Genomic DNA, 15,906 nt, shown 5'->3' with positions numbered 1-15,906 from the left:
CCTTGACCTAAGGTGTTAATTGTTTTTGCAAGTGTATTTTCATCCAAGAACAAGAAGGAAGAAGTTTGCATCCACACTATCAACTTCGGAACTTAAATTTAAAATCTCATAACTTTAAGATACATAATCTCGAAATTGAACTAAAAGGCTCAAACTTCTAATAATTATCTAAAAGTCTCCATATTGTCAATTGATTTTATAATAAACTTCCTTCATGCTAACGAAGCAAGTTGACTCACGTGTTAAGCCCAACAGCTAGACGTGCCCCATACCACTCAATTTGTGTTGTCTACATGTTAATCTTTAAAATTGCCATATGTGAAAGGGTGTGTTGAGAGTTTGAACCCTCTATCGGATAAAAAAAGGGCATTACATGTGATTGTAAGGAGTTTGACTATTCCCTATATTATCAATTGATTTTATAGTATAACTTCAATTTTCATGCCCATCATAGAAAAAAAAGCTACATCACATTGTAATCTATATAGATAAACAGAGAAGGCAAAAAGGATGAAGTTTTCATAATACCCAAATTGCTCCTCTCCGATTAAAATTCCGAAAAATTAAAATTTAAAAAAAAAAAAAGACAAGTAAAGTGATTAGTAAGTTCATTATTTTCTAAAATATATTTTAATAAAAAAACTATATATCTATAATAAATAAAATTAAAACAATACAAAATCGCGTACGGCAAAAGGTTACAACATTAGGAATTCTGAAAGCTACTTCTAAAGATAAAATGCTGGCCATCGCCACAATAATTTACAATTATCATTGACTCCTTCACGAAATTGAGGAAGCACCATCTCACCACCTTCATGTTTTTCTTTTGTTACTTATTCTTTCAACAAACTTCATGTGTTCTCTCTTTAAATGCATAAACGCTCTTCAAAAAAAGGAATAACCTTCGAGAACAAACACTTAAACTAAATAATTTTGAAAGTTAAATTATAGTTGCAGTAGTTTTATATACTAAAAGTTTGAGAAATCAGCAGTGAGAATATATTCTATCAAATGGCAAAAGAGTTACCAATTTATAGCTTAGAACTTTTTTCAGTTACAAATACTTTCTTATAAACACCATGCATGAATCAAAGGAGTACAAATTAGATATGTTGTCCTCCAAATTTGTCACTTTGCCAGAAATGTTGGAGGGAGAATCCAAAATTTTCCCAAATTAAGACTGTATGCCGCTACTTGTATAACGTATATATTTTTGTATATAAAAGGGAGCAATTCCTTTGCATACGATAATTTTCTCTAGAATTATAGGTAAACCATATATTTGCATTATATTGATATATCACATGATGCGTTAAATAATTCATACAATCATTATTCAATTAGGCAAATTCATTAACAGATATGACATTTATATATATCCGGTCACACCAATATAGTACAAAATGTAATCTACTTAATTTTACTCTTTTTCCTTAAAAAATCAAAATTCTAACCAAATTTTGTTCATTAATTTGTCCTGTGTTGGCCAGGATTGCAAATTGGGCCATAAAAAAAGAAGGATCTAAGAGCCCGGCTTGATAAATTTAATCATGTTTGCAAGATAGAATAGTATCTAAGGCTAAGGCCAATTTGGAATTGTTGTGTTTAAAAAAAAAAAAAACAAAAAAACTGTTTATATTGTGTTTAAAGAATAATTAGTTGTAAAATAAAGATGATGAACGTTGATAAACTGTACTTTTAAAAGTGTTGTAAGATTGAAAAGCAGTATAAAAACATTTGGTAAAATTTTAATGTTAAAGTGACAAATATGGACATGGTAGTGGGGGATGGTGGTGTTGACAATAACAGCAAGTGCAGTGGTGGTGGTGGTGTTGGTGGGGTATGGTGATAGTGTCAGTAGTGGGATGTGGTGGTTAGGGCGCAAAGGTAACGATGCTGGTAGAGGCGGTGATGGTGGTGGCTATGGTTGTGGTGACAATGATTGTGGTTGTGGTTATGGTGGTGGTGGTGATGGCTGCGGCGACAACAATGGTTGTAGCAATGTCGTGGTTGTGGTGGTGGGGGTGCTAGTCCTGGTGGCAACAATGGTGGGGATAATTGTTGGAGAACAATTAAGAAATTAAAATAATAATAAAATTTGAAATAATGATTCTTTATTAACGAAATATACTTGCAATACATAATGAAGCAATAACAAAAATAATTACAGAAAATAAAATGATACTAACTTGATTGATAGATAGAAGCTAGCTCAAAGCTATCTCATTCGAACAGTATTTCCGTCCCACACTTGTGCTTGTGGTTTGATGACTTCTGCTTGACCAAGATACAACTATTTAATCCTACAATTTGCACCGAATTATAGAATTCTGACGAATTGCTTTTGTGTGTTTACTCTCTGAAATGTTTTGTACGGAGGAGAAAGAAAAGAAAAAAAAAAAAAAAAGAGATGATTCAACATTGAAAATGAAACTGTAAATATATAGATTGTTTCATACCCTTTCAAATTCCTCTTGAATGTATCTGAAAGTAACCAACTCTTTTAACCCAATTTTGTCTCTTAATCAGAACGTTCTTAATATTAATTAAAAAAATTAATCAGAAATTAAAAATTAATTAACCCTAATTAATTTAAAATTCCAATGCTCGCTTGTGTTGATTAATTAATACATTAGGTATAGTTACACAAGCCTAATCTACAACCAGAGGCCCAACTAGGGATGGACAACGGTTATGGTGGACGGGTAACCGAGGTTATTTACCCATAACCGTTTATGTTCATCCCTGCATAACCGTTTACCCATTGGGTAATTGCATAAACGGTTATACTCATACCCATAACCGTTTATAAACGGTTAATCATATCCATAACCTTGTAACCATTTAACTATAACCGTTTAACCATTTAATCATAACCATTTACTCGTTTATCCTTTTTTTTTTTTACCCTTTTACCCTTTTTTTCACCCGTCTACGTGTTTGTTTGTTTTGTTTTTTTTAACAACTTGAAAATTACAAAAGAAAATTTTGTCATAATTTTCGTTTTCTAACAATTAAACACCGTTATAGGTACATTTTAGCATGCATTTCCCTATTTTAATCATTTAAGTCCTCATACAATTCCAATAATTGAAATAATAGTTTACGAACGATATTTTTCAGCTACACCCAAGCAAGTCTTTAATTATAGTCCATATGATTACAAAGTAAAGCTTCTAAAAACAAAAAGTAGTCATTATCTTGAATACTAGGTCATTCAAAGCTCCAAAATATTCCCAAACTAAACATTTTCGAACACTAATGCTTTAGCACGTTCAATCACAAAGTCTCATCGACTTGTTATCATCAAAAGACGCCTACAAAAGAAATGTATAAATTGAATTAGTATCCCATTTAGGAACATCGACACCAATTAGCATGAATCCAACAGAGGTAAGTGATCACAGAAGGTTTACATTTTATACTCAGTTATTAGAGGAAAAAAAAAAAAAAAAAAAAAGCAAACAAAAACGGAGTACCAAATCAATTGAGTTAGTATCACCATTCATCAATATGCATAAACAGAAGGTATACATTCCATGATTTTTCACACACCCATATGCATAAGTTGAATTAGTATCACCAGTAACTCCAAAGTAAAAATAAAAAATAAAGATCAGTTTTTACCACATTCACATTAGTATCATCACCGAATGAGGAATCTTCAACACGAGGAGTAGAGTTGAATCTGGTTCAATAGTAAAAATTTAAAATTAGGCTAAAATAGTAAATTTCTTAACATATACATAATTTATATGAAATTTTACAGTAATTACCTCGCATCTGACTCCACAACTAGTCTCGAGAACACATGAGTGCTTCCATTGTGCTTAAATGAAGTCCTCTACGGTGTGGACTAATAATCCTACCACCAGTACTAAATGAAGAATTTGAAGCTACTGTAGATACAGAAATAGCCAAAATATCTCGAGCTATCTGATGCAAAATAGGATATTTAATCCCATTTGTCTTCCACCACAACAATATATCAAAATCTTGAGTCCTAGGCAAGACTTTCTCCCCCAATATAGGTCTAAGTCAGATTGTTCATTACCGATGGTAGAATCCTTAACAAACTGCCCATAAAATGTTAAAGGATCACCAACTATGAAATCACATGACCGTAATAGAAAATCAGTCGAAGAAGAAGATTCAGAAGACCGAAGCCCAGGTTTATGCTTCAATTCATACTCTTTGACCAACTTAACAGCTAAGTCAAAGGCTTTCTAAATTTCCGATGGAGCATTCTCTTTATAAATAAGAGAAAAATAATATTGATCAATTTCATCTTGAACCTTGGATCTAGAATAGCTACAATTGCCATAGCACCATGAATTTTATGCCAATACGTTTCAAACTTGATTGACATCTTTGTTGCCATTAACTTGACATCAACATGGTCAGACTCAAGCCATTTACAGATTCCAATCCTAATCTGACACACGTTTGGAAAATAAAGATTTGATGCGGGATACTTGATCCCATAAAATAACTCAGTCACTTGGGAAGAGATCCCATAAAGATTTGATGCAAACTCATCATTGTGTATGTGCACCAATTTCTTCAAAATCACATCATATTCCCTACCAAGTGGGAAGAGATCCCCTCTGGATCTCTCCCACCAAGTCCTAGGGATTCAGAGATTTTGACCCTTAAAATTTGATCCAATTCCTACAATTATTATAACTTTAGAGGGGCCCTTTATTTGTACCCGTTTGATCAAATTCAAGGGCCCAGATCTCTGGATCCCTAAAATTTGGTGGGAGAGATCCGAAGGGGATTTCTTCCCCACTTGGTAGGTAATATGCTGTGATTTTGAAGAAATTGGTGCACAAACACAATGATGAGTTTGCAGAAAATCACATTGATGAAACCTTATTCCCCTTTATTCTCTCTTCTTTCTTCTTTTCTGCAATTTTTTTTTATTTTTTTATTTTGTTAAGTTGAGTTCTTCCAACGCCATGGCCATGGGCTATTCCACTTTTTGCTGAAGTCTCATATATATATATATAAAGGTTTTATCATAATTGGTCTTTAAAATTGACTCATCACATCAAGATGATCCCTGAAATTGAAAATCGATCAATGTAGTACCTGAAAATGGATGTCACAAATCAATGTGGTCCTTTTGTTATAATTGTGTTTAAAATTTTGTTATGTGCTGATATGGCACATAACTGGGTCCTACAAATCTAATTAAATATTGCCATGTGAATTAGAAAATATTTAAATAAGTTTACTTTTATTTTTTTTATAATTAAAAATTTAAAAATAAAAAGAAGAAGATGACTGTTCAACATCTTCTTCCCCTCCCCAAAAACCCAACCCTGACTCCTACAGTGACACAACCATCAACCCAAGCACTGTAAAACCACACAATGCAATTGCCATATGCATATACCCCCACACCTACCCAACATTGACCACCAAACCCACCACCAATGTCTTCCTCTTCCTCCTCCTCCGCTCCCAACCTTTCCCCGCCATCCAATGAAACCACCACCACCACCACCCTCACCCGTCTGATCACTCCAAGCCTAGCCACATGCCCTCCCCAACCTACATCTCCCATCCCACGATCGTATCAGCGCCGTTGGCTCCAGCCAATCGAATTAGTCGCACTCCCGTTCTCGCGGTCCTTGTGCTCTTCGACGTTGATAATCGAACTGAAACCTCTCTAGTGTCACTCGACCCAGAGGTGCAGTCGACAAGGTGGTGTGGGGCTGTAGTGGTTGCTCAATGGGAGTGGAAAGAAGATGGTGAACAATCATCTTTTTTCTTTTTTGTAAAAATAAAAGTTTTTTTTTTATTTTTTATTATTCAAATATTTTTTTAGTTCATATGGTAATATTTAATAGATTTGTGGGACCTATTTATGTGCCATAGCAACACTTAACATAATTTTTAACGGAACTCTAACAGAATGACCACATTAATTTGCAACACCCATTTTCAGAGACTACATTGATCGATTTTCAATTTCAGGTACCATCTTGATGTGAGGGGTCAATTTCATTGACTATTTGTGATAAAAACCCTTAAAAAAAAAAAAAAAGAAAAAAAAGACTGAACCATACTTAGCCATGGATAATTGTATACAACAATGATGAGATAAAGGGCATATTTGATTAATTGGATGGGATGAAGTCTGGATAGAGATGGGAACATAGTGACGAAAAATAGTCGGGAGGGTTGGATCGCGTATGGCGATCTCTTCCTCAGACGGCGTCGATGATGGTGAGTTTAAGTTCGGTGACAACTCTCGATTTGGCTTTTAATACGTTTGATATTATATGTTTTTGTTGAGGAATTGAGCTAAACCTCACAATAAGCTAACCATATTAATTTGGTTAGAATTCACCTTTGGCATAATCAAATCTAAAAACTCTCATGTGCAAGTAAATAAGAATATCACTAGATCGTAATACTAAGTGGCAATAGAAATTAAATTTAAAAGCATCTTCAATGAAGATGTTAAATTTTGATTGTCAAATTCCATTGGATGGCTGATAAGGCAATTTGAAGTTAAACGTTAAATTTCTTCTTCTTTTTTTTTTTTTTTTTCAAAGGATGACTCAAATTATTTTTTTATGTTATAAATAATATCTACTATGTGACTGTTCACATACTGGGTTAATATGTTATATGTAGACATTTTCTCTATTCTACTCAACTGCCTCCGCACATGTACCAAATTTGTGGGATATGCAGACTCTAGATACCTATCTGATCCACACCAATGACGCTCCCAGACTGGGTATGTCTTTACTTCTGTAATACAACAATCTCATGGAAATCTACCAAACAATATATGGTAGTTACTTCATGCAACTATGCAGAGATAATCGCTCTCCATGAAGCTAGTAGATAATGCATTTCTTTAAGATCTCGTCTACTTTTACCTTCATTTTCTAGATAAATTTGATATAAATTGCCTTAGCGAGTACTTTTGTTAGTTTGAACTGAATTATTTTGTTGCAACTTAGCTTAAAAGATTCAAGTCTATGATCAAATTCTTGAAGAGCCTACAAGGCTATTTGCATATATGGTTTATATTATTTACCATGAAGTTTTATACTACTCATAGTTTATTTTATATTTTATTTGTCCTATGCAGGAACACAAACAACTGTTATCAATTCTCGATAAATTTTCGCACTTCCCCATGTCAAGATCTACTCAAGCTTAATTTCTTGAAGTCCAAAGTTACATAACTTCAAACTTGACAGTGATGACCAGTTAAATCAAGGGTCACTATCATCAAATGGAGTCACTTGCTTAGCAGAGTTATTCATCAAAGGGAGTCTTTGACAATATGATAAAATGGACATATAAGCGTGTTGTGCCCTTTTCTCTTCGACCAAGTTTTTATCCCATTGGATTTTTCTTGTCAAGATTTTAGTGAGGCAACATTTTACAAGTCGAAGACAATATCAATATTTCATAACCATGGTGCCCAATTACTTTCCTTCGCTTAGGTTTTTTCCCACTGATTTTTCAAGTAAGGTTTTATTGAGGCAACTACCATTGATTGGTGAACATCCAAGGGGAAGTTTTATAAATAACATTTATTATGTGAATGTTCACATTCTCGATCAATATCTAATATGTAAATGGTTGAGACATTTTTTATGTAAATCCGAAGCCTATAAATATGCAATGTAATAAGAAAGAAATGGACTTTGTTTCATTCTCCATTTTCTATCTTGTCTCTCTATTCTCTCAGATGCCATACTATATTTCTAACATTTTATTATATATTGTGGGCCTAGTGGTACAAAAATTGTAAAAAGTTGTGTAAATTGGTTGGGGTACGGTATGTGATCTATGGATAGTTTGAGACATTTATTAAATAAATCAAATTAATGGATTTGACGTTATTGGACTATGTTGTGGAAAAAGCCTGGGATATTAGTCCTCAATTCCACTTCAGATAAAACTCATCTGTTGGAAGAAACTGCCGTTTTTATACCATTTGGCACTTTTGAGTTTTGACCTCTTTTGGAGAGGGTCAATGTGCTCAATTTCTTCATTTATTTGAACATTTATAGTTTTCCAACTTTAAATTAATGCACTTTAGGGCTCGTTTGAAGAGTACTTTGAAATAACTTTCAGTGAAAAAAAAAATTTGGATTTCAAAAGCACTTCAATTACTTTTCTAGGATTAACTTGCATTCTTACTAAGGATTGTGTTGAAATCAAATTTGTGCATATCTACAGACGGGGGCAAAATCCAGTTGGAATTGCCAATGATCTCCGCAAGGGGAGAATATGGTTGATTGGAGGGGTGTGATTAAATCAGATCAGACTACCTACATATCTCCAGGGATGGAGAATTAAATTATGCGTACAATTCTAAAGAAGAACTAATGCGATGTGCAGTACATCGTGAACCATTGTTGACGAATAGCTTATGGCGGGGCTTTAAGAAGATGAGTTCTCTATGGACGTGTCTACGCATAGATGGTCACGTATATGAAAGAATATGTGTATGGTAGTCATGTAGAGAAGATGATGAATCGTCTTGTATGGTAGTCATGTCGAGAAGATGATGAATCGTCTTGTAAAATATATCAGGCCCAAGAGATATGTATCTTTAGTTGGGGTTGATTAGAGAGATAAATGTTCAAGTTAGGGTATTTATAGAGATCTTGAGAGTCATTGTAGGGAAAGTAATCCTAATTAAATCAGGAAGGAATCTAGGATAAGATATCCAATCCTCCTAGGATTTTGATTACGTTGCCTAATTCCTAAGATATCCTAATTTGACATGAATTAGGGGTTCCTTACTTGGGAGATAAGTAATACAAGTTGTGGAATGGTTGTCTGACTAGTCCAATCGTCTGAATTTCATGGGCTATAGCATTCCGGTCCTTTTTGCCACCCAAGGTTCCATGTGTCATGGTCCCACAATTGCCCCTAACTATACTTCTAAGAGTGCGCTTTACTTGTTTGATTTAGAGCTAGCCAAGTTCAGCTAGTCCTTCTTGCTTATCTCTTAAATATCTGATCTTTCAAAGTTTCGAACCATATTATTGACCCCTGGTCAGAGTTCCAATGCATAGCTGAAAGTTGGATGCAATTCGGAATGCGCCTATGTATTCCTGAAAGGACTTAGATGACTTAGAAAATATTTTCTTAAGTTTATTTTATTCAAGTCATCAAGCCTATTAGAGTAAAACACTTCCTTATTGCGGGATATAGGTTAATCCGACAATTTTTCCTAAGTAAACTACAATCTTTCCTAAGTTAACTAACTTAGGAGTATTAAGTAAGAGTCAAACATAAATAAGCTTGTAGACCCACAACAGAGCTCTAGGCCCCTCGAAAACATTGAAGTCTGGAATGTCATCTCTCGAACTCAAAGCTTATAAAGATTTCCACTACGATAATTGAAGTATCACCCTACTTCGACACCGGGTCTAAGACCCATGAAAAATCTTTTGCTTGGAACTTGTTCTAATGCCTTGATCGGATTAAGGATGAGAAAATGACCAATTGTGTCCGAAACGGTCTCCAGATCTTAATGTTTGTTCGACATGTTTGAGATGCTGTGTTCGTTGAGTAGGAATAGTTGATAACACTTGTAGAAAATTAATCTAAGTGTTGTTGTGAAAAGCATGATTTTGATTTCATTTGTTTTTTCAGCTTGCTCCATTTTGTGTTTGAGGATTTTAATAGCCACAACATATCACCATGAGGGGTTTCCTTCTCAATCTGAATTGCATGTTCATCCCTAGTGAATCTTTAACGAAAATTCGTTAAGGAGAATCCTTTCTTTAGACCCTATATGTTGGACTTGAGCATTTCTGATCGAACTACACTTAACTGACTTGGCTAAGACATTTTTGCTTATCGAAGCTCCACGTAATAAATGATGAAGTTGATATCGTTAAGTCACCAGCCTTAAGTGGTGACTTTACCAACATTAAATAATGAAATTAATAGAGTTAAGTGATGACATGCACAAATATTAAAACTCGCTTTCACTAATCGTTGTCTTTGGAACTCTAAATTCGCAAATCGCCCCTTTTAGCCAAACTAAACCCTAATTTTGCTTTGCTATAAGGGTTCAATTTGCATATTCAAAATTTCATTGATAACATGAGAGTCAGGAACTCCTTCAACATTTATCCACGTCAACACTTATCGCTAGTGACTCAACATATGTTTAATTTTCAAAACGTTAGGTAGTTCTTTGTAATGTTATAAAAGATTGAAGACCAAATTTAGAATCACCCCTAAAGACAAACTTACAGAGTACCCACAAATCTTATTTCAGACTTATCAAATAATGGTAGCTTAGAACTGTTACATGAAAATTAACAACCAAATACAACCATACAATATTAAGCTTTATGTGAACATTTTGACGAAAAAAAAAAAACAAAAAAAAGAAGCTTTATGTGAACATTGACATCCTCACACATTCTACACTATGTTGATTCGGTTATGATTTGGGTTCCAACAATCTGGTACGCCAATTTCGAATCCTCGGTGTAGAAAACTATTGATGATCTGGTTTTACAAATTCAAAGGTGCTTAGAAGCACAAACAAGTTTGCAAGTTTTTATTTTTAACCAACTATATTATTTACACTAAGGAGGAGATGAGTGTATTAAACTGAATTAACACAATTTTTGCTATTATCTCAAATTAAAATTAAAAAGAAACTGCATTCGTATCCAGTTGGGATAGAACAATCAACAAGAGATGCTTTCTCTCAAAGGGTTCTAATTCCAAAATTTGGCTGAAGGCGTTCACACATTATTTGAGTAAAGACATAAGCTTTAGCTAAACCCTTATTAGTTCTCCCAAAATAAAATAATGAGATTTTGATTTTTACAAGAAGGAAAAAACAATCTGATATCTTTATGGCCTGGGGATCTTTTGAATTTCTTTGTTTGTCTTGTGGTGATAATAAAAGAAGGAAGAAATAAAATCGGGAGTCATCTTGACGAGGCTTATTATACGTAATTGAGCTCTAATTTTAAGGGTACTAAGGTCTATTTAAATAATAATTCGGCTATATCTGAAAGAAATTGCAAAAACTGACCTATATGAAATTAGGGTTAAATTTTGGTTATTTATGATGAAAATCCGTAATAATGTGATTCAAATTTTCTTTTGATGAAAATCAAACCTAATACCTCACTTACAAATGAAGAGAAATATCACTAAAGTGTAGTACTAAATGGCAATAAGTTTGTAAGTTGATTGGTGGCTAAACCACTACATGATATTTTTCATGATCTAAATATAGTAATATATTACGGTCTAGTGGTATTACTTTTCACTTCTAAGTAAGAATTCTTAGACTCGATTCTTGTCAAAGACAAATTTGAACCACATTATTGCTAACCCATTATGAGGCTTAGTGCATTCGTTCATGTCCTTAGTGTAGATAATATATATCATTTGTTCAAATATACCTTGTTTCAGATCGTCAATGAAAAATCATACATATATAAACTCACTCAATTTGAAAAATATCTGACCATGACAAATAAAAAAGTAGAGGGACACAATCGCGTCGGTGACAATGTCGATAGATGAAGAACGGGTAACAAGTAAATAGTGAAAAGATTTCTGATTTAATTGATTTTTTTTATAAATATAATTTTTTTAATAATGACTTAAAAATGAACCTTTCAGACCATAAGATTCAATTATGAGATGAAAACAAGTTATTAATTAGCGGTGTATTAACTTACTAACTAATTAGCACCTGAGTGATAGTTCTACAAATTAAATTAAAATCTTTAACATCTTACGAAAGGTTACTGGGTGGTTGTCATGTATTCAAGGGAAAAAAAAAAAAAAAATTCTGAAAAATCAGAATTAAGAACGAAAAGGGAAGTTAGGGATTAGGCTCAATATATACGTAACTGATTTGGACTATGATGGTTTGTGTTGAATGAGCTCCAAAATCTAACAACAATGGACCATATTTTCTTCTTTACAAATAATATTGTACAAGAATATATACTTCCTTTTCAATTTCCAACTTTTGGATAAACCAAAAAGTTAAGAATAGGGAAAAATCAACTTGAATTAAGCATTTGAAACTAGTCAGTTACTAGCTAGATACAGTAGCACCATTAAAGAAAAAGGGTAGGCTTCTGCACAATCACAGTGAGCTTCTCCATTACTGGAGCCTGACATGGACAAGCAATTGCTATAAACTTTGGCACCTGATCTCCTGGCATCAGCACTGTCAGGCTCTTCTGCTGATTTTGCTTTTCCATCTATCACATGAACAATTAAAACCAATCAAACTACAACACTTAATTTTTATTAAAAAAAAAATAAAAAAAAGGCACAGATTTACTTATTTGCGTACGTACCATGTTTGGACGAGTAGATTTCTGATCTAAATCTGGTAGGATATGATCGTCAGGGTTGCCTTCTTCCACAGAGGACAGAAATAGAGACCGAAGCTTGTCCCATTGGAGGCAACACAAGAAGAAGATGCTGGCGCTCAATAACAGCAACACAAGCAGCGCCAAGCTAACAGGAAAAGCTAGCGATGGCCGAGTTGAAACTTCATCGTTTCGCTCCATACTTGTTGCCCTGCTTAATTTCTCACCTGTTTTTTATGACCTAGAAAACATTAAAGATTGATGAAGTGGGTTTGCTTTATATAGATATGGTTAGATCCGGAAACACGCACTTTTAACGCATTTGACACATATTTTGTGCACTGTTTAAAAAATCCCCATCTAGCGCCGCCCAGGCGTTAGAGAGTTGGCCACCATTCCGATTAATGCCTAAGAGTTTGAAAATTAAGAAAGGGTACCTTGACTTGCTAAGGCACCCACCTAGACCGCCTAAGCACCCGCTTAGGTTGCGACTCACTTAGACAGAAAATAGATAACTTTCATTTTGTATTTTATTTGTAGTTTATAATGAAGTTATATATATTTTAAGTATAAACAGACACTTATTTATACGAAATATAATAGATTTACTTAAATTCGCGTAGTCCGCCTAGGCCCTATCTAGCCGCTAGGCCCCAACTTGTCATCCAACTAGCGCCTAGCGTCTTTTAGAATCTTGATTTTGTGTAGCTCAAATGTATTTCAACAATTCAAATTATTGATATTTTTAAACATTGTTCATACATTATCTTTGCAAAAAATTAGGCAATTATAAAATTATTAAGACATTCATTTGTAGTGAAAATTTTGACAAATATGGTTCTACAAAGAAACACTAAATTTAATCCAACGCTTATAGGGTTGCAGATGTGTATGATTTTTTATAAACATAATTTTTAAAGAAGGACAAAATGTAAATAATCATATCTTTAAAATGCATTGCAAAATTAGCTCTACAAAAATTGTGTCAAACCGAATCCTAATCATATATATGCAATGTATGTGTAAGTGGCGCTGCAGTGCTGCTTATGATATTTTTGCTGGGGAAGAGATGAGATTAGATGCGTGTCTGTGGGGGCGTGTGTCTGTGGGCTGGTTGGGTTTCAGTGTAAAACCATAATACATGTGATTAGTAGTGGGTTGGTTGGGTTTCAGTATAAAACTATAATATATGTGATAGCGGCAGTAGTGCTCGTACGCTTATATGTTACAGTACGGAAAGTGACGCAATTTCGGTTTTGAATTTAAAAAGCATGCAATATCATTGATTAAAAAAAGTAAAAGGAAAAAGTTTCTTTAGGGAAGAAACTACGAGCCTTACTAGATAGACTGTTGCAGAGTAGTTATTGGATGACCAACAGATATGATTAGTGGTTTAAAGTCCACAGTTATTTTGTTTATTATTAAGTGCCAATGGGTAGAAAGAATAGACATACATGCATTAATTTAAAAGAAAACTAATAAAAAAAAAGTTTGAAAACTTTGAGTTTTAAGAATAAGAACAAAATAAAGGATAAAGTGAATAGTATAATGATTGATTTTTTAGTGTAAAAATATGATTTTTCGTTAAAATGAACAGTACCTGAAGTTTTTTGTTAAAATTCCCTTGATTTAATTGTCACATAATACCTATGGTGAATTGATGTGATCAATGGATAATCAAAGGTTGTTGACTATTATATATATAGAATTGTATAACTAAATGAATATTATTGATAGCAGTGCGTTTATATATACGTGTAGTATTTGTCGTACAAGAAATAATAGCATACAGTACAAAAATACAATTATAATAAGGACTTCTAAACTTGAGGAGGGCCGGTTCCCTTAAAGATCACGCCATCTTTGTTAATATGGGCCGCAAGAACATATAAGATGGTATACGACCATTACACTTTTAAAAGAAATGAAGTAAAAATCACAAAGAAACATTCATTTTATTTAAAGATTGTTTAATCACACATACATACATACATACATACATACATATATATATATATATATATATATATAAATGATTAAACGATTTTTTCTATTATCTTCATGATTGATATTGCGTAACCAAAGATAAGTACTTTATCCAAATCAATCATTTGTTTGATGGCTAGATTGTCTAGATGATTGATGAACCGTACAAGATAAACTTAAGTAGGAAAGCACTCACAGATGGATACAATAGATCATAGAAATTGATGGCTATCTAACCAGCCAGATATAAGAAAATGAACGAAGAAGTATTAAGAACAGAATACACACACACACACACACCAATTATAAAGAAGTAAGATGTTTGTCGCCTAGTTTACATTAATTTCTTGAATCTTGATTATATTATATGTCACCTGCATCTACCGTGTAATTTACTCCAGGTTTTAATTGTTGGAATATATTTCTGAACTTCAAAATCTTTTTCGTAGTTGCCATTTGTAATTATTAATTGTAATTAGTGTAAGATTTCACAATAAGGATCGTTTTTATAATTTAATTATATGGTATCATCCTATTTAGGTCCTAGGCCTTTTCGAAATTTTTTGTCCACCCTCAATCCATCCCTCTTCCTTTGCTCTCTAGGGTATCTTGTCTCTTCTCTTGGCTTCCTCATCCCTCTTTGACTCCAACGCCACCCACTTTTTCAAACTCACTGAATCAATTACCTCACTGAAAATTTGTGGATGGCTCTCACTTCTACCACCATCTCAAATTGCCGACCCTAAACATAAGCCAAAGAAAACGCCTCTTCGCCATATTCCCAATCCTGACTATTTTAATTGGATTCAACAAAACCTATTGGTTATTATTTGTATCACCGGTGTTATCTATAAGCCCCTTCTTACTCTATCTATTGGGTATGATACCACCTCGGATGTCTGGAATCAGAGAGGGAAAGAGATGGGCCCTGACCGAGTCACTAGGTTTGATAAGACCACCTCCAATCCTTGGGTTAAAACTTAAAATTTTTAACTCAAAAATAGTTTTTCTCCTCCAATCCTTTTGGGTTAAATTTTTGGAATTATTATTGACATTCCAAATTTCTCATTCTACACTTCAAACTTTATATATTTAGAAAGAAAAATACACTTGTGAGGAGTGTAGAATGAGATTTTTGGAGTGCTAATAACACTTCCCTAAATTTTTAGCTTAAGATTATTAAAGAATGAATTTAGGATAATATGTAGTCTCTCCTAATTTAATTTTATGAACATTTTAACCTAAAAATATTTAGATTCCGCTAAATATTAAAAATCACAAAACCAACACCATGAAACTTGTGGAACATTATGAAAGAATATGGAACACATAAAATAATTTTTTTTAATTACTTTAGCGGTTGGATTTAAATTTGAATTGTTAGATTTTGTTTTTTTTTTTTTTTTTTTTACCATTGGATTAGATCATATTAGATCTTAGCTGTTGGTTTCAATTAATTTATGAATATAAAATTAAAAAAAAATAAAAATATATGATGGATCAGCGCCACTAGACCAAGGGAATCCTGAGCTAAATTTGCCCCAGAAATGAGTTT

At 33.3% G+C, this 15,906-nt stretch overlaps 1 protein-coding gene across 1 annotated transcript; it reads right to left on the bottom strand.

The window, feature by feature from the left end:
- Positions 1–11,935: 11,935 nt before the first annotated feature.
- Positions 11,936–12,634, bottom strand: LOC137731170 (uncharacterized protein At5g65660). The gene is made up of 2 exons (XM_068470278.2): positions 12,351–12,634; positions 11,936–12,251 (listed from the first exon to the last, which is right to left on the bottom strand). The coding sequence occupies exons 1-2, from the start codon at positions 12,564–12,566 to the stop codon at positions 12,105–12,107; spliced, it is 363 nt and encodes a 120-aa protein (XP_068326379.1). The 5' UTR covers positions 12,567–12,634; the 3' UTR covers positions 11,936–12,104.
- Positions 12,635–15,906: the final 3,272 nt, after the last annotated feature.

Source organism: Pyrus communis, chromosome 15 (assembly GCF_041283825.1).
Source record: "Pyrus communis isolate YQ-2024b chromosome 15, ASM4128382v1, whole genome shotgun sequence".
Taxonomy (NCBI): Eukaryota; Viridiplantae; Streptophyta; class Magnoliopsida; order Rosales; family Rosaceae; genus Pyrus; species Pyrus communis.
The sequence above is the reverse complement of the archived record's forward strand: the minus strand, read 5'-3'. Positions and strand labels throughout refer to the sequence as shown.

Bases quoted from the DNA above. Each gene is read 5' to 3' on its own strand.
- LOC137731170 (XM_068470278.2), bottom strand. From the start codon at position 12,566: ATGGAGCGAAACGATGAAGTTTCAACTCGGCCATCGCTAGCTTTTCCT. The intron at 12,252-12,350 runs GTACGTACGCAA...TTCATGTGATAG, and splicing joins AATCTACTCGTCCAAACATG to ATGGAAAAGCAAAATCAGCA.